Source organism: Rhincodon typus, chromosome 21 (genome assembly GCF_021869965.1).
Source record: "Rhincodon typus isolate 14 chromosome 21, sRhiTyp1.1, whole genome shotgun sequence".
Lineage (NCBI taxonomy): Eukaryota > Metazoa > Chordata > Chondrichthyes > Orectolobiformes > Rhincodontidae > Rhincodon > Rhincodon typus.
Window position 1 is genome coordinate 35,742,512 of NC_063352.1, and position 25,798 is coordinate 35,768,309.

Below are 25,798 nucleotides of genomic sequence, written 5' to 3' on the forward strand. Positions count from 1 at the left end.
TGTTTTTGTTCCTGATTTACAGCATCTGCAGTTCTTGCGGCTTTAGAAAGCCTCGAACACTAAGAGGGAAATCATAGCTCTTTAGAATCCAGAGTTGGTGATTGCTCTCGGTCGTCTATACTAACAGAGATAGGCGATTTAAAATGTCAGAACTCAGGCAAGTACCCTGTAGCGGTGTCCAGCTTGATCCAATGGAGAGGATGGACCGCAGCTCCCAACAATTGCACTCCGAAATGGCTCTGCTACAACTCAGGTAGCAGAGGTATGTTTTCCTGCACCGTCTGGGACTCTGAACCACCATCTCCCCCCACCGCCCCCAATCATCCCTGCGGCTGAAACTCACCTGCAGCTTCTCGATACCTGAGCCGCTTCCACATGCTCCCTCTCCCTCTCCCTTGGCTCTTCCAGCCTTTCCTGTTTGTTGCCCAGTTGGAATTTTGGAGTTTCCTTCCCTTGGAGTGAAGAAGGAGCCCGGGGTGCTGGTTGGTGGCAGAAAGAGAGGGGAAACTGTTCCGCAGCCCCTCTCCTGGTTCACCAGCCGCTCGTCATTGAGCAGCTTTCCAACATCACATTCTCAGCTGCAGCCTTGTCCCCGTTCCTTTGTCCTTTGTTTGTCTAATGGCCCGTCCTTACGGTTTCTGTGTAGGGCTGTTCTGCTTCACTTTCATTCCTGAATGTATTTTTTTTGCTTACTGTCTTGCTGATGCAGTAAAGCTCAGCCTCTCCCTGCCCTCTTTATTACAGGATTGATGCAGACCCCCTCATGCTTCCAATACTCCACTCCCTCGCTCTGTCCTGGGGCTCACCGCTCATTCACTTACAACGCGCTCCAGGCTGCTCCGCCCCACAGTGCACAGCGCTGGGTCCTAGTGTCCACTCAGTTCAATGTACAGATTCCACCTCCTTCACACTCATCATAAGCATCAAAACAGAAAATGCTGGATATATTTAGCAGATCTGTCAGCATTTGTGGAGAATTAAATAGCTAAAAAATTCATGTCAATGAACTTTCAATGGAAGTAGTAAAAAAGCGTTCTTAGTTGCCTTCTGATGAAAGGTCACAAACCTGAAACTAAAACTCTGTTCTGAGGAAGGGTCACCGGACCCGAAACGTTAACTCTGTTTTCTGCTCCACAGATGCTGCCAGACCTGCTGAGCTTTTCCAGCAACTTTGTTTTTGTTCCTGATTTACAGCATCCGCAGTTCTTTTGGTTTTTACTAAAACTCTGTTTCTCTCTACACAAATTCTGCATGATCTGATGAATATTTCCAACTGTGATTTGATATTATTGGCATTCATTGTATTCTGCTTTTGTACCACATTTCCGAACCCAAATTATATCAGCTATGTACGTTGAAGTCATTAAGTCGCCAGTTTCCTCCTCTCCACCGTTGGAAGTCACACCTTGAGCTGCATAAGCCCCAAACTCTCTCTTTACCCTCTTTTAATATATTTCTTAAAATCTACGTTTTTGGCCAACTCGGTCACATGTCTAAATAACTCATCACATGACTTTTTTGGTAAGTGTTCCAGTGAAATACCTAGGGAAGTTTAATTCCCCTAAAGGCACTGTATAAGTACTGGAGAAATTCAAAGGACTAAAATCTGACAAATGGCAAGACCTGTTGGTCTACATTCTAAAGTTCTAAAAGGGATAGCTGCAAATATACTGGATGTACTGTATATACTGTATGATTTTCCAAAATTTGCGACATTGCAGGATAGTTTTAGAAATTTAACAGTTAGCACATTGCAATCAAAAGGTAGGCAAAGAAAACGAAACGGAACTATAAACTACGAGATAGTAGGAACTGCTGATGCTGGAGTCGAAGATAACAAGGTGTGGAGCTGGATGAACACAGCAGGGCAGGCAGCATCAGAGGAGCAGGAAAGCTGACGTTTCAGGTCTGGACCCTTCTTCAGAAATGGGGGAGGGGAAGGGGGCTCTGAAATAAATAGAGGGAGAGGCGGTGATAGCAGGTGGACAGTAGAGCAGATAGGTGGAGAGAAGCTTCATCCCCGCCTCCTTGACCTGTCCGTCTTCTCTCCACCTATCTGCTCCACTATCCACCTTCTATCACCGCCTCCCCCTTTCTATTTATTTCAGAGCCCCCTGCCCCTCCCCCAATTCTGAAGAAGGTTCCAGACCGGCAACGTCAGTTTTCCTGCTCCTCTGATGCTGCCTGGCCTGCTGTGTTCATCTAGCTCCAGAACCATAAACTAGTTGGCAAGATGTTAGACACCTGAGAAGTGCTGAAATCTATTTATTAAGGAAGCTTTGACAACACACGTAAGGAATGCATAGAAAAATTAGTACAATTCAGCATGTTTTATGAAGAGAAACTGTTTAACAAATTTGTTAGAACTTTTAAGGATGTAACAAGTCAAACAGATAAAGAGAAACCAGTAGATACAATAAACTTAGATTTCCAAAAGATATATGATAATGTGCTGTACAAAATATTAATACGCTAGATAAAGACTGATGAAATGATGTATTTGCATGGATGGTGGATTGTTAATGGACAGGAACCAACGAGCAGGAATAAATAGGGCATTTTCAAGTTGTGAAGCTGTGTTTAGAAGAGTGCCACAAGGTTCAGTGCAGGGACCTCAGCAATTCAAAATTTATATTTAATGATTTATTTGATAAGAATGAGAGTAACATGTCTAAATTTGCTGATGATACAAAACTGTGTGGGAAAGAAAGCTGTGAGGGGGCATAAGGAGGTTTGCAAAGAGAATGCACAGGTTAACTGAGTAGGCAAAAGGCTGGCAGATGGATTGTAATGTGGGGAAATGCAAAGTTATTCACTTTTGTCATTAGAACAGATTTTTTTTTAAAAATAACATCTAACTTCTATATGTTGAGGTTCATAGACACTTTAGTGCACTTGAACAAGGAACACAAAGTGTTGTAACAAGTTCAGTGATTAAGAAAACCAATAGAATGGTGGTCTTTGTTAGCGGGGTTTGTAGTACAAAAATAACTGTACCATGAGACCATATCTAGATTACTGTGTGAAATTTTGGTCTCCATATTTAATGAATAACATACTTCCAATAGAAGCAAAGATTCATTAGATTTTTCCCAATGATGAGAGGCTTTTCTAATACTGAGCGATTGAGTAAATTAGGTCCATGCTCTTCGGAGTTTAGAAGAATAAGAGGTGATTTTATTGAAAAAGTCAAGTCTATGAATTGGCTTGACATGGCAGATACTGCAAGTTATTTCACCTGACAGGGGAATCTAGGACATGGAGATATAATTTCAAGATAAGAGGCCAAAATATAGAACTGAGATAAGGAGAAACTTCTTCAATCAAAGCCAAGTAAAACTTTGGAATTCTCTACCCAGAGGGTTGTGGTTGGCCATCATTAAATGTCTTTAAGGTCAACATAGATTGATGTTTTGACCTTCAAGAAATCAAAGGACACAGTGAGTGAGTGGTTAAGTGGAACCACAATTGTTTTAAATGGTGGAACAGGTCGTATGGTCTATTCCTGCTCCTGTTACTTATGTTTTGAAATTACAGTTGTTGATGTCTACGTTAAATTCCATCTGCCACAATTCTGCCCATTCTGTTCATTAAGATAGAGAAATCTTTCAGCAGGAAATTTATTGAATTTAAACAGTCCTTCATAAGTACAGCGTTTATCATGTGAAAGTAACTGGATTGACGGGCTGAAGTAACGTTTTAAAAAATTACTTACATGCTTTCTTGTATTTTTACAGCATTGCTAGCACCAGAACCTGCCTGATTCATATCACAGAATCTTGGAGCTCATGTAACAGACATTATTAGCCTGCAAATCCATCTTTTTCATGTCACTGGGTCATGGTGCTTCAATCAAATCGACACATTAGAAGCTGTTTCAATTTGATTGGCAGCATTGAATCTTACCACACCAATTGAAAAATGCTACAGATTTCTGAAATCAACAGGAAGGAAACTTGAGTCAGACTGAAACTAACAAGAATAATTTATAATTGCACAGCATTTTGATATATTGAAACATCCCAACACACTTCACATGGAGCATTATAAACTAAAGTGCAATACTGAGCCATATAAGGATATATTTGATCAGATGACTGAAAGGTCAGTCTAAGAAGTAACTTTTAAGGGATGTACTAAAGGAGGAAAGTGAGCTGCAGAGGCATTGATGTGTAGAGAGGGTATTCTGGAACATAGCTCCCAGGAAACTAAAAGCACGGCCACCAATGATGATGTAATTATATGCAAAAACATGATTTTGTGACTGGGAAATGGGGTCATTTTAAATGCTGGATCGACTTATTTGCTGTGATCTATGACAGGGAAGAATGGAACCAGGTGGCTGCCATCTCACTGAGCTGAATGATTGTGGAGAGACTTTTGAGGAAAATAGCAGTTAACCATGTAAAAAATTGAAGACAAGTCAAGAAGGATAAGAAGGAGAAGTTTACTTTTGTCACCATCACATAGGATGTCAGTTGTTCTTTGATATGAATGATTTTAGTACTGTAGGGTGATTTAAACATGGAATTCTAGGAAAGATGGGAAGGGATTTGGGAAGTAACAATATGTTTAAAGGTGACATGGATTAGGGACTTTCACACCAGACAGTAAAACGACAGGAGTGAACACATGATAGTATTTTATGTTTTAGATGAATGATAAGTTGAAGGGTCATATGTATTGTTCATCTTACTAAACAAGTTAAATCTCCATCTTATAGGGTAGGCTCAATCTGTTGGATAGCAGGTGGTCATTTTTCGCTATAATCTAAAGATCTACAAAATCACAAGGTTATGTAATTATGTAGCTTTGAAAGATTCAATTTCTGAGAATCTGACATTTAATTATAGAGAAAAACAAGTAGTCATGCCTTCTTCACAGTCAGAGGATAGTCATTAACCAGACCTGAAATGCCCGGAAAAAAATACTCAGCAGTCAACAATATCCTAGTAAAGTAATCTAATAAAAATCTATAAACATACAACAAAATTAGTGGGATTGGTGGACATTTAATTAGCTTTAAGAAAGAGTTTGCTTATTGAAGCTTTTAAGAAGTAAGCCACACAAAATTAATTCTAAATTAGATTTTTGGATTAAATATTGTCTTGTTAGCAGAAAGAGTAAGGCATTGATAAATGTTAATTATGTTTAAGGGGGCAATTAACTCTCTAGCAAAAAAAATATGCTGATGATATGCCTAGATGTTGAATCTCTAATGCCCACAACCTCTCCCTTACTAAATTGGACTTTCCTATCACACTTTTCCTAGGCTTAGACGCACAGCACAAAATCATCCCAGATAAGTCCAGCTCTAACATCCCACAAAACATTCAGTGTCATTCAGGACAAAGTAGCCTGCTTGACCAGCACTCTAACCATCACCTTAAACATTCACTTTCTCCACAACTGCACACAGTGCCAGCTGTTTTCTACAAGATGCGCTGCAGCAATTCACCAAAACCTCTCTGATAGTACCATTGAATCACATGACCTCTCTCACTTAGAAGAATTAGGGCAGCAGACACACAGAAACTCCACCATCTGCAAGCTCCCCTGTGTTTCATGCACCATTGTGACTTGGATATATGTCATCATTCCTTCAATATCAAAATCCTGGAATTCCCTACCAATATTCCCTCTAATTTTCCTTTGCTGCGTGCAACCCCAATTGTTCTGACATCGTAAAGGGAGTGCTGCTTAAGTGCTGCCTGTTTGTCCCTGTGCTGTAAATTCTGAATAGTTATGTATCCTGAGGCTTAGAAGAAATACTTTGGAAATACCTACATCACTCAGGCCACATTGGATCAAGAAAGTGGCTCACCACAAAGGGAATTAAAAATGGGCAATGAATGCTGGCATTGTTGACATCGCTTGAACAGATTTTAAAATAATTCAATCTTAATTGGCATCCTCAATCAGAGCCACAGAACTGTTGATGGATTGGCTGGTCTTTCTGTTATTCACATTTGTAAATACATGTGCAGCTCCTTTCAAGATCTCAGAATATCTCAATGAAATATTATTATATGTTGTCTTTATTGCAGTGTAGGGAATGCAGTTATAAATTTATGTATTTCAAGACCCAGCTAATAGCTATCATAATAACCAAAAAATCTGTGTCAGTAAGGTTGGTGAGGAACAAGTGTTGGCCAAGAGACCAGGAAGAAGCCCCTTGTCCTTTTAAATAGTGCCATGGGATCTTTTATATCCATCTGCAGACAGGACCTTGTTTAACTCATTTCCAACCAGGATTCTGGCTAATTCATTTATCTGCAATTCCTGTCATGTCAGGCACAATGGGATCCAAAAGTACTGAGAAAATCTAGGAAAGAGATCATCTAAATCTAGTTCAGCAGGTCTGGCAGCATCTGTGAAGAAAAATCCTTTCTCAGACCCAAAACGTTAACTCTGATTTTTCTTCTCAAATGCTGCCAGACCTGCTGAGCTTTTCCAGCAACTTCTGTTTTTGTTCCTGAGATCTTTCCTGTTCCGCAGTTTTTTTGGTTTTTATCTAAATCTAGTTATTTGGATAAATGCCTTTCTCTCACTGACTACTATTCACTGGCTGTAGCATGGGAAATTTCTGACTGTGGCAATAAGTCTTGTTCCCACCTCTTCACCCGCAAACAGGCCTGGGACCTTTAATCCCTCTTCGCTTGAAACAATTCAATCAACATCACTAAAAAGGTTATCTGATCATTATTATGTTGCTATGTGTGGGACATTGTTGTGTGCAAATTGACAACAGCACTTTCCAGCAATACAACACAGACTTACACATCAAAAGTACATAATTGGCTGCAAGTCACTTTGTGATATCCTGAGATCGTGGAAGCTACGGTGTAAATTCAAGTCTTTATTTCTCAATGGACTTCACACTTGATACAAGGCAACCAGAGCTTAGCTAGCAAAACTCTAGTGTTCAAACTCAGTGGTTTGGACTTTGTGCACCCTCTTGTGACTCTTGCTTGTATGTACTGATTGACCTCACAACTTATTATTCAGATGTTGAGAGTCCAGCTCACTGTAAACACTGTGGTCTGAACAGTAGAAAAATGTAATGGAAAGGATCTTCTGCTGTATCTTTGCTAAAAATCAAAGATTAATGCTGTCAGACATAATCAGTTCTCCTTTGGCACATAAATGTCAGATGCTCATAAATTTAACAAGTATAGATAACTGCCCATATGTATAATAAAGCCAGGTAGAAACAGTATGAAATCAGCCAAGAGTTGGTTCAGCATAGAGCTGGCTATGATTTTGTTACGCACTGTGATGTCTGCAGCATCTATGTGCTCACCATACTGCATATTGTGTGCCCACTGGACTGAAATTATTTTTACTTAGATCTGTGCTAGCAGGAGATAAGTTAAATTTAAAATAAACAGCAAAGCTGAAATTGGAGACAATTTCACTACATAAGGACTAATTTAATAAGTTCAAATCCTGGCAGGTGGGGATTCAAACTCAGTTAATTAAATACATCTGAAATCTAGTCTCAGTAATAGTGATCACAAAAGTAGTGGATTGTTGTGAAAACCTAATAGATTCATAAATGTCATTCAGGGAAGGAAATCTGCTGTCATAACCTGATCTGGTCAAATTGCGAATCTGGGCCAAGAGCACTGTGGTTGACTCTTAACTACCCTCAGAAATGTCCCAACAAACCACTCAGTTGTATTCAAGAAAGTGGCTCACCATCACCTTCTTCAAGGCAATTAGGAATGGGTAATAAAATGCAGGCCTTGCTAGCGCATCCACATTTCATGAACAAATAAAGAAAAACTGCACAAGTTTGCGTTTGGTACCAAGGACACTTTCCAGTTGTTTGCCTTTTAACTAATGGTCAGCTATGAATTCAAACTGCTATTTATGGGAAATTATGCTAAGTGTGGAAGAAAGTATTACTCTGTATATTGCCTGCAAGGTCTTAAAGCTCTCAAAGAATTCTGCCCTAATAGGGTGTAATTCACTCTAAGCAATTATTGCACAGACGTCCTTGTGAAAATGAGTGTTCAGCCATATTTATATCAATATTGTTTAAAATTGTAGTAATCAAAACTTACAATGGAATCCAAGGCCCTCCCAGGAAGTTGCTTTGGTCAGGGATATACAATGCATTAGGCTGTTCAGTCCGTTACATTGTGGGTGCCAAATGCACAGAGCTTGTACCAGTTCTACCCAGGAGCCACACTGAGCCCTCAAATTCCATATAAGTGAGGTCACCATATCATATTGCAGCTAGTCAGCCCAATTGCAATGTTTAGAACAAGTATTATGAGGATGGGTGTCATTAATTTAAAAACAATTCAAACATACATAAATATATAGGGTGGCTCGGTGGCTCAGTGGTTAGCACTGCTGCCTCTCAGCACCAGGGACCCAGGTTCGATTCTGCCCTCAGATGACTGTCTGTGTGGAGTTTGCACATTCACCTGTGTCTGCGTGGGTTTCCTCCGGGTGCTCCGGTTTCCTCTCTCAGTCCAAACATGTAGGTTAGGTGGATTGGCTAAATTGCCAATTGTTGATTATAGGTTGATGGGTCTGGGTGGGATGCTGTGAGGGTCAGTGTGGACTTGTTGGGCCGAAGGGCCTGTTTCTACACTGTAGGGATTCTATGAGGATGATATACATACAAATAGTGAGCAGAGGTAGGCACAGTGGTTCAGTGGTTAGCACTGCACCAGGGTTCCCAGCTTTGACTCCTGCCTTGGGCGACAGGAAATACACACAGACATGGGGAGAATGTGCAAACTCCACTCAGACAGTCACCTGAGGGTGGAATCAAACCTGGGTCCCTAGTGCTGTGAGGCAGCAATGCTAACCACTGAGCCACCTTGAACTTATCTAGATACACTTCTTTAATAATAGCTTCTAATATTTTTACTATGCAGATGCTAAGCCAATTACTTTCTCCCTTTTTGAAAGAAAGAATTACATTATCTATCTTCCAATCTAACGAGACTTTGCCTGAATTTAGGGAGTTTTGGAAAATTGGAACCAACTATCTTACTTGCCACTTCTTTTAAGTCCCTAGAAGCCCGGGTTGAAGTCCCACCTGCTCCAGAGGTGTATAATAACAGGTTGACTAGAAAAATAGGACCCAGCCACTTGTCAGCCTGTAACTCTTAACAATTTACTTGGTACCACTTCTCTGGTGATTGTAATTTTCCTGAGTTCCTCCCTGCCTTACATTTCCTGAAATATCACTGCTTCTGGGTTTATCTAGTTTTATTTGTTGTTGCCCTTTCACCTATTTTCTCACACCCACTATTCCCTGGCCTTCAGTGTACCTTAGTGGGTGCTCAGTTCCTCTCTCCCTCATACTGGAGGAGTGTTCTATGCCAAAAGCCCTTCACCAGCAATTACTCCTGGATTAGCAAGAGACATGCTCGAGTCGCCAGTCAGGTTGGCAAGTACATTAACCTTGTGTTATCTGTCAAGGTCAGTATGTTTTGTGCATAACATTCAAGCTCCAGGAAGCTTTGATCCAGAAGTAGCTCCATTTTGGGATGTTTGAAGGAGAAAGGGCACATTACATGCTAACATGAAGTCAGTAGTCATTGCTCTACTGTCAAAAAATCTGAAGATTTGGTGCAAAGGTATGGGAAATTTTTAAACAAAAATCCAAGGAGTCTGTCAAGGTCTTCAGCCTTCAATTCAAACTTTTTTTTGACAAGGATTGTGGATTATCAACTGTGGGCTCTGTCATCTCAAATAAAGCAACGGTCTTAATAATTAATTTCTTGAGATAAATGGTAAATAGAAGGTTGTGTATTAGTAATTTGGCAGCATATAATCTTAAATATTGTTAAAAAAACAGATTTTGTCAAAGCTTTTTATCTTGCACTGATCAAGACAATTCGCAAGCAATACCAGTGTGAAAGGGAAAATAACATTTATACTGTATGAGGGGACAGTACCAGTTGGTTGGCATGTGAACTCTGATTAGTAGGGGTGTTGCCATGGAGAACGCACGTTAGATTATCTAATTCATGTGTGGAAAGGGAAACAGATTTAACATTTCAAGTCCAATATGATTCTTCTTCAAAACCCCAGAAGTTTCATATGACTGAATTTTCTAGGTTACTTCAGAGAGCATTCCAAGTTGATACATGACTGAAGGCACATACAGATCCAATCATGGTAAGGACCACAGGTTACATTCCCTAGAGGATATAAGTGAACCTGGTGGATGTGATAATCTCAGAATTTAGGCTGGGTGTTGCAAGATGCACTCTGCTATGTTGTTCCCTCTTAATTCCTGCAGAAGACAACAAGATAAAGCCGCCAGCTTTCTACAGCAGGCACCAGATAGACAGTGAAATCATTTACTCCAAACCATAAAAGCAGTAAAGAATTTCAGAATTCATTCACATGGATTCAGGAGTCCATCCGACTCCTCCAAAAAGAACAAACAAATAATACAATCAACAAAATACTGTAGAATAATTACAAGATTGAAGTGATAGAAAGAACATTGTGTCATCTGTAGGAATAATAAATAACTTAATTATGAATTAACAAACAACAATTACTTAAACATATATCATGGATAACTTATATGAAACCATCAGAGTCAGAGTAAGCTCCATGTAATTGTGCGACTCCATTAACATGCAAGTTGATGTCTGCCACGCACTGTGAGCTTCTGAGTTTCAGTATTCAGGGTTAAAGGGGAAGGAAAATCTGGCAGGCTTACAAAATATATAGCATGGAATGTAATGATATAAAATATACATACTTCCCAGAGGCATGTGTCTCCAGTTTGCTTTTAGGCTGGTCTGAAATCAAGGTCCCCTATTAATAGTAATGGTACTGAGCTACTGGAAGGGAGGAGGAAGGGGGCCTAAACCAGGGGAAGTGAGGGAGGAGGATACTAAACCAAGGGGTAGGAGGCAGTTACATTTGATGGAGAGGAGAAGAAATCCAGACCTGAGTTGCCAGTTCCATTTATTAGCATTCATTAACATAACTTAATATAATAAAGGCCTTATTCTGTCAATGAATGATTCAAATGTATTCTGATTAATGCACCAAAAGGAATCTTTCTGCATATAATAAGTTTTATTGTCCAGCTTTTTATGAAGGTTCTGACAATTGCTGAGTTACATTACCACAGATACTGTCTGTTGTTGGGGTACAGTCCTCAGATACTGACTAGTGCTGAGTTACAATTACACAGAACTGTTGCAGGAGTTTATTTCTTGATTTGAGTGTCTGTACTGTACAGCAAGTGGTGGCAGGATGCCCAATCAAACATAGGAACAGGAGAAGGTCATTTCCCCCCTTCCACTCAAGCTGTTCCACTTTCCAATTGATTAGGGTTCATCTCCATCTTAACTTACTTGGCCTTCTAGGTTAATATTTTAAATGAACAAACTTTATCGATCTCCATTTTGAAATGTTCAGATTATCCCGATGCTCAATAGTTTTTTGGAGAAAGGTTTCAGATTTTTGCTACCCTTTGTGTGAGGGAACACTTACTGACATCACTCCTAAAAGTTGAGACTCTAAGTTTTAGAGTCTCTGGATTACTTCAGAAAATTAAATTGATTATTTTCTATCTTTTAAATATCTTCAACACTTCCATTAGATCATCCCTTAAACTTCTATATTCAAGAGTAACAAGCATAGACTGTGCAATTTTTCTCTAGATGCAGCATCAGAGGCATTCAAAAGGACATTGGATATTTATTTGGATATATTGTGCAATGGGAAAAAAGGCAGGAGATTAGCATTAAATCCTCATTTAATAAGCAAGTGCAGGCTTGATGGGCCAAATAGCCTTCTGCACCATACTACTTCAGTGATTCTGTGATTACATTCTAGTATGCACCTGACTAGGCTACTTATGGAAGCCATGTTTTTATCTATTTCTGTAAATTTGTTGGACAGTTACTTTATTGAAAGCTGGGTTAATCGTGTCCACTTCTGGAAAAGACTGCTCTATATTCAGTGCTGTGTGCCTAGGCCAGCTCACCACGGAGCTGATTTACACAGATAGGGAGCCTGGGATGTGATTACAACCTTCCCAAAGACAGCTGTGCCAGCAGTAATGGATTCTGTCAGCAGTCACATAGGACTGGTATCAGCTGACCTGACCTTTCTCAGAAATACAGGTCAGGCATTCCAGCTCTCAGTCATGGATGGATGGTAAGCTTCTTGAACGTCCACTAAAAGTTGGCAGTGACAGCAATACACTGAAAAGTTCTTCTCAGCTCATAATTAATGAAGCATTAGAACACACAGATGGCTGACTTGGCCAGCAACCTACCATCCAGAAAGTCATCCAATCTCATCCCAGCAACTAAAGGAACATAAGAAATAGCACTGCAGGAGTAGGCCATTTGGCCATTCAAGTCTACACTGCCATTCAACAGAATCATGACTAATCTGCCCCAGGCTACAACTCCTCTTTCATGTGGGCTTAGCATAGTTGTCAATCCTCTGATATTTCAAAAACCTATCTACCTCCTTTTTAAATACTTTCAGTAACCTAGTCTCCACACACCTTCTGGGGTAAAAAATTTCAGGCATTCACTACCCTCCAGGAGAAGAAATACGTTTGCATTTTGGTTTTAAATATGTGTTCCCTTATTCTGCTGCTATGTCCCTTAGATTGAGATTCCCCCACTATTCGGAATATCAATACCCACCTTGTCAAGTGTCTCATAATCTTGTATATTTCAATAAGATCACCCCTCATTCTTCTAAACTGTAATGAATGAAGGCCTAGCTTGTTTAGTCAATTTAATAAGACAGCCCTCTCATCCAAGAGCCAGGCTAGTGAATCTCTTTTGAACTGCATCCAATACCAGTATATCCTTTTTTAAATACAGAAGTTAAAACTATACACAGTACTCCAGGTTTGGCCTCATCAACACCCTGCACTGTTGTAACAGGACTTCATTGTCAACCCCCAAGAAATAAAGGACAAAATTGCACTTGTCTTCTGTATTGTTAAGGCTTTTAGCTGCATTGGGGTTCTTTAGGATCTGATTGAGAAATGGTCAAAAACAAAGAATCTTATCTTGCTATAATGATTAACTTTAGTTTAAAAACACATTTTAAAACTGCGTATTAAAAGATACACAAAGCAACTAGTGAGTCTCATGCCCTTCTGCCTGTTGGAGGCTTGATTTCTGTAGTCCTCAGTACCAGTGTAACATAGTTCGGAGGTGAAGTCCAGTGAACTTTGAGAAGACTCTGATATTTATAACAGGCTGGATTCTATGTTACGTGCTGCATTGCTCATACTGTAACTCTTAATCTTCTGAGTGCTTTTCCCATTTGTTCCTCTGTCCTTGGATGTTATGAACAAGTTTATCTCTTCATGCAAAGCAGCCTGTTCTTAGACATTTACACAAACCACAATCCATTTATTTCCAATAATCCTTTGTAATCTATTTTGGAGATATAATTTTTATGTCATACAATACATTCCACCCATGATATCTCCAAAATAGATGATTAATAATTTACGTAAACACATATGTGTTGTTTGATAGCCGCAAGCTGATTACACATGATAAAATTTACAAACCATTATACAGGTAAATAAAAACAAGAAACAAGCAGTTAACAATAATACAATAACTGGATGCCATAAAAATGAGAATACTGCCGAAACTTTGAGTGACCATCTCTTAATTATATCCCATCTGTTAGGTGTGGTTAATGTGTTGAGCTCGTTCATAATTCGCTGTATGCTGTTGTGACCACACCACTTGTAATATATAGTGTAACAATTGCTGTTTTTCCTCAGCGAGATGAGCACTTATACTGGGATAGGTTTGAATAAATTGGTACAAAAGTTAGTTAAATTAATCATTATGCGGGGTAACATTGTTATCCCTTTGGCAGTTTGTTATGTTACAATACTTTTCCATTTCCTTAATGATACATTTTATTAGTTTTGAAGTTCCAAATTGCATTAATTCCCTTCTGGCTTTCAATTATTGACAGTTCTTGTCTGTGTGAATTCCAGAACACCATTTGGGTTACTGGTAATACAAACTTCATCTTAGCCTGTCTCGTGGATGACAGTGTCATTTAGTGGCAATAGTTACCAAGTTCCTTGTGAAAAAAATATAGAGTAAGGTTCAGGTACCGGAGAGTACAATGGACACATTTGCCCAAATGGCCAATTGTCACAGTCCTGATTGTTATGGGTTTTATTCCTTGAATCCACCCATTTTCCATAAAAAATCCATAATTGTGTGCCAAACAGGTGGGGTAAAGTAATAAATTGGCACCATACTTGGCTATTTGTTAGCAACATAGTGAAATTACATTCTCTTCTATTATAGTGGGTCAAGTGCAGATTAGGCCAGATTGTTAGATTACTTTTTATCATATTAAATAATTCTTCCCATTGTGGAGTATTTCCCAAAAAGGCTATCCATCTAGCTCTGCTTATTGTTTTCTCCCCCCAATCATTTCCATCGTTAAACATTGTTTTCTTTTGTTAAATGTTCTTTTGTTTATGAACACAATACTGATCACTAACCTGTTCTTCCTCCCACCTATCCCCTCCTCCCACCTCAAGCCCCACCCCCATCTCCTACCTACTAACCTCATCCCGCCCCCTTTACCTGTCCGTCCTCCCTGGACTGACCTATCGCCTCCCTACCTCCCCACCTACACTCACCTTTACTGGCTCCATCCCCGCCTCTTTGACCTGTCTGTCTCCACTGTACCTATCTTTTCCTCTATCCATCTTCTATCCGCCTCCCGCTCTCTCCCTATTTATTTCAGAACCCCCTTCCCCTCCCCCATTTCTGAAGAAGGATCTAGGCCCGAAACATCAGCCTTCCTGCTCCTCTGATGCTGCTTGGCCTGCTGTGTTCATCCAGCTCTACACCTTGTTATCTCAGATTCTCCAGCATCTGCAGTTCCTGCTATCACTGAACCCACATGCTTTAGTTAGTCCATTTCCAAATCATTTGGTCAGAGAGCCACACTTGTAAATAATTCATTTGGAGCAGTAGCTGTTATATGCTACACAGTTTAACTGCATCTGAATTAACATTTTGGCCTTTCATAGCTTATTTTGCTCAATAGCAACAAGAGTTTAGCATCACAATTCCTGTAGCCACACCTCCCAGAATGGTGGTTAATGGATTTCTTCTGTGATTGCAACCTGAAGCTTAAACTTGGTTATGAGTTGAATGGTAGGATTGATCATGGAGGGAACATTAACATTGTCATACACATATCATGTAACCTGTGCAGGTGTGACATGTGCATTGTTTTGTCATCTTTTGATGACTATTTTGATTTTATTATGATTGTCCATGGTTTCCTTCCTTCTGTTCATCTTCCATCTGCCTGGTAAGGACTGTTCAATGAAGGCTGCTTCCTGAGCTACACAGTACAAAATAGGAAAATTTAGCATTGAAAGGACCCTTCAACAGTCCTCCCTTTTGGCCCTTGCCCTAGGCCCAAGTTAGCCAACTGACACATGCTGACCAACTGTTTACTCCCTGCTGTCATTGATATTGTTGGAATTCACCTTCACTCTGCATTGAAACTATACTATCATCCTTTGAGGACAATGTACCATAACCAATTAAGCATGATCCATTCATTTACTGCCACAGATTATGTTTTAAAAGTCAGTTTCTCTATGGATTATGTATCAGCATTTTACCATTTAGACTGTTTTTCCATGCTCTTACAAGCCACAATGGCCATTTTGTCAAGTAGGTGTACATGTCTGAGACTCATTCTTCAGTGCAGTTTCTCCTGTTTGTTACTTCTGATGTAACTCACTTTTGCAGTCTTACATCAGTATCCCAGAATCATGCCTTGTATTCTTGACTTTCAGCTGATTTTTTGAAAAATCAAAAGTTGGTACAGGGTACCTATATCCTCCTGCTTGGTTTCAATGTTCTGGATGGTGGCCAAATCAACCAATTCAGTTCACTTTCAAAATCAAAGCTCATAAGTAAGGGCACACATTCCTCCTAGAGAAAACTGAATTATTTAATTACATCTACACTTTAAGTTCACTTGATATATTCCATTTAACTACACCTAAATGAGTCATTCTCATTTCCATTTGATGCTGTCACATTTTCCCTGTCACTATTCTTTCTATCCTAAGTGTGGCCCTCATTAATTACCATTCTATCTGATTCAGGAACTCTGGAGACACCTTACTGTCTGTTATTTTTTAAAAAAACATGTTTTCATTATATCTTTAAAACAAACAGACATTATTGCTGTGTTGTTTCAAGCATTACCAAATATTGTTTGTTTGATCTTTCTTACAATTTTCTCAAAAGTCACTTGCCATATTATACTCGACCTTTCTTCTTTTAATGTTATCCCAAATTCAAGATTAACAACAAAAGATTTGGAGTTTCTTTGGTGTACTACCTCAGTGTTGTCGGGCTGACAGGTGGTCAATTAATTTCTTCCCAAACAATTGATCCCATTTTTGTCGTTACAAATTAAAACTACCTAAGCTGTTCCCAGAAACAATTAACGTCCAGGCTTGGTAATTTTAAACAGAGATCTTATATTTGAAGATTCAAGTGATCATACTCAGTTCAGAGTGCTCCTGTTTTCAAAGACTTTGACTCCGTAAGACTTCCAGCTCCCTCGCTGTGTTCTTGAAACCTGTTTAAAATAAACAGAAAGAAACAAAATCCACCGTGGCGTTGGAAGAAACCCAATGGGTTAATAATGTCCAAACATACCTAAGTTTAGAAATCCAGAATTTTGTCTAGTCCGTATCTCACATCTCACCACGCAGGTGTGTGATAATATTTAAAACTGTCAGCAGAAAGTTAACATAGTAGGGAGCTGGTGGGACACAGCAAGCCAGGCAGCTTCTCCAGCTCCCCAATGTGTTGTCTCTGACTCCAGCATCTGCGGTTCTTGCTTTCTCAGCAAGAGTTAACTCCCTGGTCTGCGAAGGGGCGGGGCTTATATTGCCAGATGATGTCGTGTCGTACTTTCACGTACTCTGTTTAAAAAAACTTTCCAAATCGTCTGATAATTTCAAGCTAGCGTTTTAAATTTTTGTTGCCTTAAAGAAAACGTTTTCTAGATCTTTCTTTCAAGACCACCCTCAAAAAGAAAGAGTATACAGACAAAATATGTTTCGTTTGCAGTTCAAATTAGATGTCTTCCAAAAAAAATTATCTATGTTTTGAGAACAAGCTAAAGCATTTTCTCACAACGTATTTTCTACAGTAGTTTAAAAAAACATTTATTTTTGATGAAATAAGTTTTGAAAGTCTTGCACCCAAGATGCTTTCGGACGACTTGTTTTAGTGATGATTTCCATCGAATGTAAGGGATGCTGTCATAACATTCATGTGAACTCTCTGAATTCAATCCAATTTTCACGGGAGGCTTCTTTAACTTTACAACGGAAAAGGGACTTGGTGATCTCTGTAACTATGCCTAAGGGTCCTCCGTCTTAGTCCACCCCTTCGGACTCCTGGGTGACATTATGCCCCGGCTTTGAGCCGCTACACAGGGATCGAACAATTGGGGAGCACTCAACTACATTCTCAAGATTACTTGCTTTGTCTTGCAAGATAACAGTCCCAGCTGCTGTCTGTTCACATTTCTATCTGGCATGTTTTGATTTTTGCTATATCAGGAGAGAAGTTCATTTCATCATCAGTTTCAACGTCAATATCCGACTTGTCCGGTCGCAATGTTGAATGTACCCATAGCCTTTTCCTGGTACTACGCATACTAGGTACAATGTTTTCCCGTCAGTAATTTTTATCCGGCAGCTCTTTCACCTTCCCAAGGCTTTTTATTTTCATTATCCAACTGTAAAGCGCAGAAATGGGCATTGTGAGCTAACTTGTTCTGGACCGTTCTAACGCAATTGTTCCTTTCATAACCTCCTTCGAAAAACCGTCAAGGACACGCTCATAATTATCATTGCATATTTCTACAATTTCCAGTACAGTTCCCGCTGACGATGATCCTAACTTTTCCATTAAACTATCAGTTGCATTTTAGAATATCCCAGTGACATGGTGACTTCAAACAAAGACTGCTGCTTCTCAAACTTAAAGCCAATTAAACCGTTACACCTATGATTACATCCTTGTCGCCAATTATTTTTGGGACTTCGTGATCACGGTTAGGCAGTCGACAATTTACAATTTTTGACAGGTTATTGCATTTGTTAAGAAGCAGTAGTTTAGATATGGTTAACACTGCTGCCTAACAGCATCAGGGACTTGGGTTCGATTCCATCTTCGGGCAACTGTGTGGAGTTTGCATGTTCTCCCCGTGTCTGCGTGGGTTTCCGCCGGGTACTCCAGGTTTCTCCCACAGTCCAAAAATGTGCACATTAGGTGGATTTGCTATGTGAAATTAATTGTGGTGTTTAGGGATGTGGAGATTAGGTGCACTAGCCATGGGAAATACAGGGTTAATGGGATAAGGAGGGGAATGGGTCTGGGTGGGATACTCTTTGGAGGGTCAGTGTGGACTTGTTGGGCCAAATGGCCTTATTCCACACTGTATGGATTCTGTGTAGACAGACATCCTGAATTTCAGATGAAACATTAGTTAATTAGATAAAGAAAGTATACAACTGTGGCCGTTGACGATGGTTCACTGATGTCGGAGAACAAACTGGCTGTTGGTGCAGAATGTTTCAGTCTTGCGAAAGTGGTGGGGGCAGCATCCAGCTCTCAAACCAAGTGTTAGGGAACCCTCGCCTTGGCTTTTCTTCTGTACTTTTTTTTAAAAAGAACATCCTTGCTCAGAACCTGCCAACCACGGCAAATGCGCTACGCTTTCAGCTGCCTTGAGGCTGCCTTGAGGATCTGATTAAGAAATGGTCAGGAACAAAGAATATTACCTTGTTAAGATAATTTTGGCAATTCTAATAACATACTTAAAAGCAACTAGCGAGTCTCACGCCCTTCTGCCTGTTGAGGACCCCATAACCACGGCTGGCCTGAAGGTTCGATACCTCCAGTCCTCAACACCAGTTGCGACATAATCCGAGGTGAAGTCCAGCAAAAATATTTATAACTGGCTGAATTTGATGTTAGGTGCTGGACTGCTCGCACTCTGATTCTTAATCTGAATATTTTTGCCATTCGTTCCTTTTCCTTGACTGTTATAAACAACTCCATCTTCATATACAACAATGTGAACCTGGAGAAACACAGCAGGCCAGGCAGCATCAGAGGAGCAGGAAAGTTGACATTTCGGGTCGGAACCCTTCTTCAGAAATGGGGCAGGGGCAGGGAGCTGGGAAATAAATAGAGGAGGGGTGGGGCTGGGGAAGGAAGATGGAATGGTGATATACAGCTTGTTTCGTGCACTTACATGAGCTACTATCCATGTTTCCATTAACCATTTGTAATCTGATTTGGAGATATCATTCTGGTACCATACACTATATCTTCCTAATTTCTTGCTGCACCTGCACTAACATTTTGCATTTGGTGCACAAGAAAACCCAGATCCGTCGGCACTGCACTTTTTTGGAATGTCAGAGATGCAATAAGGCAATGTTGGATTTAGTAATGAGTAATAAACCAGATTTAATGAGTGATTAGTAACCTAATTGTGTGTGAGCATTCATGAAATAGTGATCATAACATGATTGAGTTCAATGTAGCATTGAAGGCAAAAGGCATGAATGAGCTACTATAATTTTAGATTTAGGTAAGAACATAAGAACTAGGAGCAGGAGTAGGCCATCTGGCCCCTGAGCCTGCCCTGCCATTTAATAAGATCATGGCTGATCTTTTTGAGACTCAGCTCCACTTACCCGCCCACTCACCATAACCCTTAATTCCTTTACTGTTCAAAAATTTATCTAGCCTTGCCTTAAAAACATTCAGCGAGGTAGCTTAACCGCTTCACTGAACAGGGAATTCCACAGATTCACAACCCTTTGGGTGAAGAAGTTCCTCCTGACCTCAGTCCTACATCTGCTTCCCTTTATTTGGAGGCGATGCCCTCTAGTCCTAGTTTCACCTGCTAGCGGAAACAACCTCCCTGCCTCCACCTTATCTATTCCCTTCATAATCTTATATGTTTCTATAAGATTTCCCCTCATTCTTCTGAATTCCAATGAGTATAATCCCAGTCTACTCAGTCTCTCCTCATAATCCAACCCTCTCAACTCTGGAATCAACCGAGTGAATCTCCTCTGCACCCCCTCCAGTGCTAGTATATCTCTTCTCAAGTAAGGAGATCAAAACTGCACACAGTACTCCAGGTGTGGCCTCACCAGGACCCTGTACAGCTGCAGCATAGCCTCCCTGTTTTTAAACTCCATCCCTCTAGCAATGGCAGACAAAATTCCATTTGCCTTTTTAATTACCTGCTGCACCTGCAATCCTACTTTTAGCGATTCATGCACAAGGACACCCAAGTCCCTCTGCACAGCAGCGTGCTGCAATTTTTTACCATTTAAAACATAGTCCATTTTGCTGTTATTCCTACCAAAATGGATGACCTCACATTTATCAACATTGTACTCCATCTGCCAGACCTTTGCCCACTCACTTAAACTATCTATATCCCTCTGCAGACTTTCAATGTCTTCTGCACACTTTGCTCTACCACTCACCTTAGTGTCATCTGCAAATTTTGACACACCACACTTAGTCCCCAACTCCAAATCATCTATGTAAATTGTAAACAATTGCGGTCCCAACACTGATCCCTGAGGCACTAGCCACTGACCACCAACCAGAAAAACACCCATTTACCCCTACTCTTTGCTTTCCACTGGTCAACCAATCCTCTATCCATGCCAATACATTACCTGTAATAAGGCCGACTTTAATGAGATGAAATAGAGACTATGTAAATGGGGAAAATCTGCTCATGGGTAAAACAACCAAAGAACAGTGGAGGGTGTTTAAAGAAACATGTAATAGAATACAAAACAATTTGTACTTCAAAGCCAGTGAAGTTCCAGTTCACAGTAGTAAAAACAGCAATGGACAACTGAAGAAATAAGGGACAGCATAAAACTAAAAGAAGGGCTTGTAAAAATGCAAAAGTAGCACAGATCCTGCTGAATGGGAAAGGTACAAAGATCATCAAAGGACCACAAAGCAGCTTTTAAGAGCTACAAAAAAGAGGTTAGGAAAGGAAACTTGCCAGGGACATCAAAATCAATAAGAAGAAATTTTATAATTTCATAAAGAGAAAAGAGGTGTCAGGAGCAATGTTAGCCTACTAAAGACTAAAAGTGGAGACATTGTCAATAACTATGGGGAAAATGGCAGACAGATCGAATAATTACTTTGCCTCATTATTTACAGTGGAAAAGGAGAATAGCTTGTCAGAAGTCCTGAGGAAATTAAGTGGATTGGGAACAGGGACTGAATAAAATAAAAGATAAACATTGGTAATGAGGAGATTAATGGAATTAAAAACTGACAAATCCCTAGTACCGGATGATTTCTATCAGAGGGTTTTAAACGATGTAGGGAGCACTTTGTAGATGTCTTAACTACAATCTTTCAGAGTTTCCTAGATACCGGAGTCATCCCTCTGGATTGGAAAGTTGCACTCCACTTTTTAAGGAGGGAATTACAGACCAGTGAACCTAACATCTATGGTGGGGAAAATTGATGGAGTCTATAATCAAGGACAGGGCGACTGAACACGTTGAAAGTTTTCATTTAATCAGGGAGAGCCAGCATGGATTCATGGCAGGTAGGTCATGCCTGACAAACCCTACTAAGTTTTTTTGAAGAGGAGAGTAAGGAAAATGTCTGTGGATCTTGTTTGTATGGATTTCAAGAAGGCAATTGATAAAGTCCCACATAAGAGACTGCTAACTATGGTAGAAGGTCGTGGAATTAAGGCAAATTACTGACATCACGGGGAAATTGGTCGAGGGGCAAGTGACAGAAGATAGGGATAATGGTTCGATACTCAAATTGGCTGGATGTGACTAGTGGCGTCACAAAAGGATCAGTGTCAACTATTCACATTATTTATTAATGACTTCGATAATGGCATAGAAAGTCATATATTTAAATTTGCTGATGACACAAAGTTAGACAGCATTGAAGACAATGTAGATAATAGCATGAAATTATAAGGAAAATTGAAAGACTAAGTGAATGGGTAAAAACCACGGCAGATGGAGTTCAATGTAAGTAAGTGTGAGGTATTCTATTTTGGATGAAAAAGGATCAGGGTATATTCCAGATGACATGAAAATACAGTAAATGTCCAAAGAAACGTGGGGGTTTTAGGAGCATTCTGTAAAATGTCATGAGCAGGTGCGGAAAATAATCAGTAAAGTTAATGGAATGCTGGCCTCTACTTCTGGAGGACTGGAGTACAAGGATGCATAAGTTATGCTGCAGTTATCCAAAATCCTGGTTAGACCCTACTTGGAGTACTGAGAGCAGATCTGGGCACCACACCTTAGGAAGGATATATTGGCCTTGGAGGGAGGACAGTGTTGGTATGCAAGAATGATACTTAGACTTCAGCAGTTAAATTATGAGGAGAGATTATTGAAATTATAGGCTTGTTTTCTCTAGAATTTAGAAGGTTCCGAGGTAATCTGATCAAAGTGTTCAAGACATTAACATGAAAAGACAGAATAGATAAAGATAAATTATTTTCACTGTTTGGGGATTATAGAACAAGGGGGAATAGTCTGAGAATTGGGGCTAGACCATTCAGGAGAGATGTTAGAAAGCACTTCTGTGCATAAAGGGAGGTAAATGCTTGGAACTCTCCTTCACAAATGGCAGTGGATGTTGGATCAGTTGTTAATTTTAAATCTGAGATTTTTTTTGTTAAGCAAATGTTTTAAGGGATATGGGTCAAAGGTATGTATATGGAATTAGGCCACAGATCAGCCATGATCTCATTGAATGTTGGAACAGGCTCATGGGACTGAATAGCCTACTCCCGTTCCTATGCATGAGCTCATATTTTCTTACATTAAGCTCCATCTGCCAAGTTTTTATTTCCCATCTTCTCAACCTATGATATCCTCTTGCAGGTTTCTTATGTCCTTATCAAAGCAGCCTCTGAAATAACTCCAAAAAGGCCAGTATCCCGTCACCAAGTCACTCTTTATTTACACTTGGAGAGTCCTTAACACTAATGCAGCTCCCTCAGAGCCAGCTCTGAGTCAACAGAACCGCTGACAGTCCTGTTTATATCTGTCAGCCAGGGCTCCCTAATTGGACCAGATGAACAGCCCCAATCAGGAAATGCACATTCTATTAGGTCCACCTGGCAGACATCATTACAATCACTACATCCCTCCTCCTCTGAGTCTGAGGACATAGACTGGTTCTTAATTTTGTATCTCCTCCTGGAATGTTTTAAGCACTGGGTCAGGTTCCTCCAACTCTGCCTCTGATATGGGTGGCGTGTAACACACAGTAGTTCACCTCTTGTGCCAGAGGCGTCTCGGAAGAAACTCATTCTCCTCTTCAGGTGGCAAAGGCATTGAGATGGTGACAATCGCCGTGTCCGTCTCCAATTCAGAGATATCTTCAATGATTGATAGAGACGGAGAACTCACAGGTTCCAGAACAGTAGGAAAGGCAGTCAAGGAGCCTGGCACATTTTGCTTCTGCACTGTTTTTGAGGTTGCAGCTTTCATACGGTCCATGTGCTTGTTCAGGACTGTCGAACCAACATATACGTCACTGGGCCTGACCTCATGTCAATCATCACCATGCAGGGCCATTCTCATTTCACCAAATTTTGTCCACTGAAATAAACTGTCTGCCTTGCTTAGTGGAGTCTTATGTTCCTGATGTGGTGTTCCTGGTGCCATTTCACCCCAGCACCGAGGTCCAGGAAGATCAGATTTAACCTGGTGCGGAGTCTTCTTCCCATTAGCAACTCTGCTGGAGGTACCTCTGTAGTTGTGTGAGGGGTGGTCCAGTAATCAAATAGGACTGGGACAGTTTGATATTTAGTGAAACTGTAGGCTGTTTCTCGAAGCCTGCCTTCAAAGTTTGGACTGCTCTTTCTACTAGACCATTGGATGATAGGTGGTATGGAGCTGTCCTTATATGACAAATACCATTCGACTTTAGGAAATACTCAAATTCCCTGCTGGTAAACGATGACTTGTTATCTGTGACCAACACTTCTGGGAGTCCATATATTGCAAAAGATGTGCACAGTTTTTCTATCGTCGTCTCTGTGTTTGACAAATAAACTGTATGTTATTCCAGCCAATTTGAATGGGTGTCCACAATGACCAAGAACATTGAGCCCATGAAAGTACCTGCACAGTTGATGTGTAACCAAGACCAGGGTTTTGAGCAGCTATTCCCATGAATGTGCGGGAGCTGCTGGCAGTAATATTTGTCCTTCTGGTGCTGTGGGCACTCCCCCACTGAGGCAGTTATGTCTCCATCCAATCCTAGCCAGCAGACATAACTTCTTGCCAACATCTTCATTTTGGAAACCCCGGATAACCCTAGTGGAGATCAGTAAGTATCTGGCCGTGACCTTTGCTCAGGAAATAACTCTTGCTCCCCATAATAATATGCTGTCCTCTACTGTGATTTCGTCTCTCCAGGTCCAAAAAGGTTTCAATTCTGGTTGTGACGACCCTTTGGCTTCTCCCATCACCAGCAGCCTTTTCAATTTTGCCAGGACCAATCTTCCTGTGTCCAAAGTCTGATATTGTCAGCTGAAACTAAAAGTGTGTCTCGAAAATTTAAAACTATTACAGAGTCTTCCAGTGTGGTACCACAGGTGGTGTATCTGCCAGCGGGAGGTGGCTCAATGCATCTATGTTTGCTACTTGCCCTTCCAGATGGTGTTCCAACTTGTAATCACATGCACTTAATAGTAGAGCCCACCACTGAATTTGGCCTGAAGCTATGGTGGCTCTGCCTTGTCCTCTTTAAGTAGACCTAGCAGGGTTTGTGGTCTGTTATTGTTGCAAATTTACGTGCACAAATGTATTGGTGGACCTTCCTGACTCCAAATATGACTGCCAAGCCTTCCTTCTGTATCTGGGTGTATTTATGCTCTGCATTAGCCAAAGTCCTCGATGCTTACACTATTGGGCGTTCCTCTCCATTGGGCCATCTATCAGCTAACACTACATCAAGGTCATACAGGGAGGCACTGCATGTCAGATCTCTTGGAATGATAGTGTGCCAACATCTTAGAGGATGATAGCTGTTTCTTCTCTCCCCTGAAGGCTATGGCTTGGCTATGCAACCATTTCCAAGGCTGACACTTTTTTTAAGCAGTTGATGCAAAGGTGCCAGGATGGAGGCCAGGTTATGTATGAACTTTCCATAACAGTTCACCAGCCCAAGGAAAGACCTAAGCTTTGGTACTGATGTGGGAGCTGGGGCACCTTTGATCATCCTTACTTTATCTTCCGACGGCTGTAACCTGGTCTTGTTGACTCTGTAACCCAAGTATGTCACTTGGGGTACCTGGAACCCATATTTTTCCCTTCTTAAGTGGTACACCTGGCTTGGTGAAATATTTAAGGACTATGTCCAAGTTCTCGAAGTGCTATTTATGGTCTTCCCTGTGATTAGTATGTCATCCAGCTAAATGGTGACGTGCAGTAGACTTTGTAAAATGTTCTTCATCGTCCAGCTAAATGGTGACGTGCAGTAGACTTTGTAAAATGTTCTTCATCGTCTGCTGAAAAATAGATGATGATACCCCAAATGGCAGTGTTGTATATGGGAAAAACCGTCATGGGTATTAATTGTGAGATAACAAGGTGTAGAGCTGGATGAACACAGCAGGCCAAGCAGCATCAGAGGAGCAGGAAAGCTGACGTTTCGGGCCTAGACCCTTCTTA

The 25,798-nt window shown here is 40.5% G+C and overlaps 1 protein-coding gene across 1 annotated transcript in view; it reads right to left on the reverse strand.

The window, feature by feature from the left end:
• sbk1 (SH3 domain binding kinase 1) overlaps positions 1-23,617 on the reverse strand; it is a 37,183-nt gene extending 13,566 nt beyond the window's left edge. Inside the window, exon 1 of the mRNA XM_048609729.1 lies at positions 23,394-23,617. Within this exon, the coding sequence (XP_048465686.1) occupies positions 23,394-23,617 (224 nt within the window). The remainder of the gene's footprint in view (positions 1-23,393) is intronic.
• Positions 23,618-25,798: the final 2,181 nt, after the last annotated feature.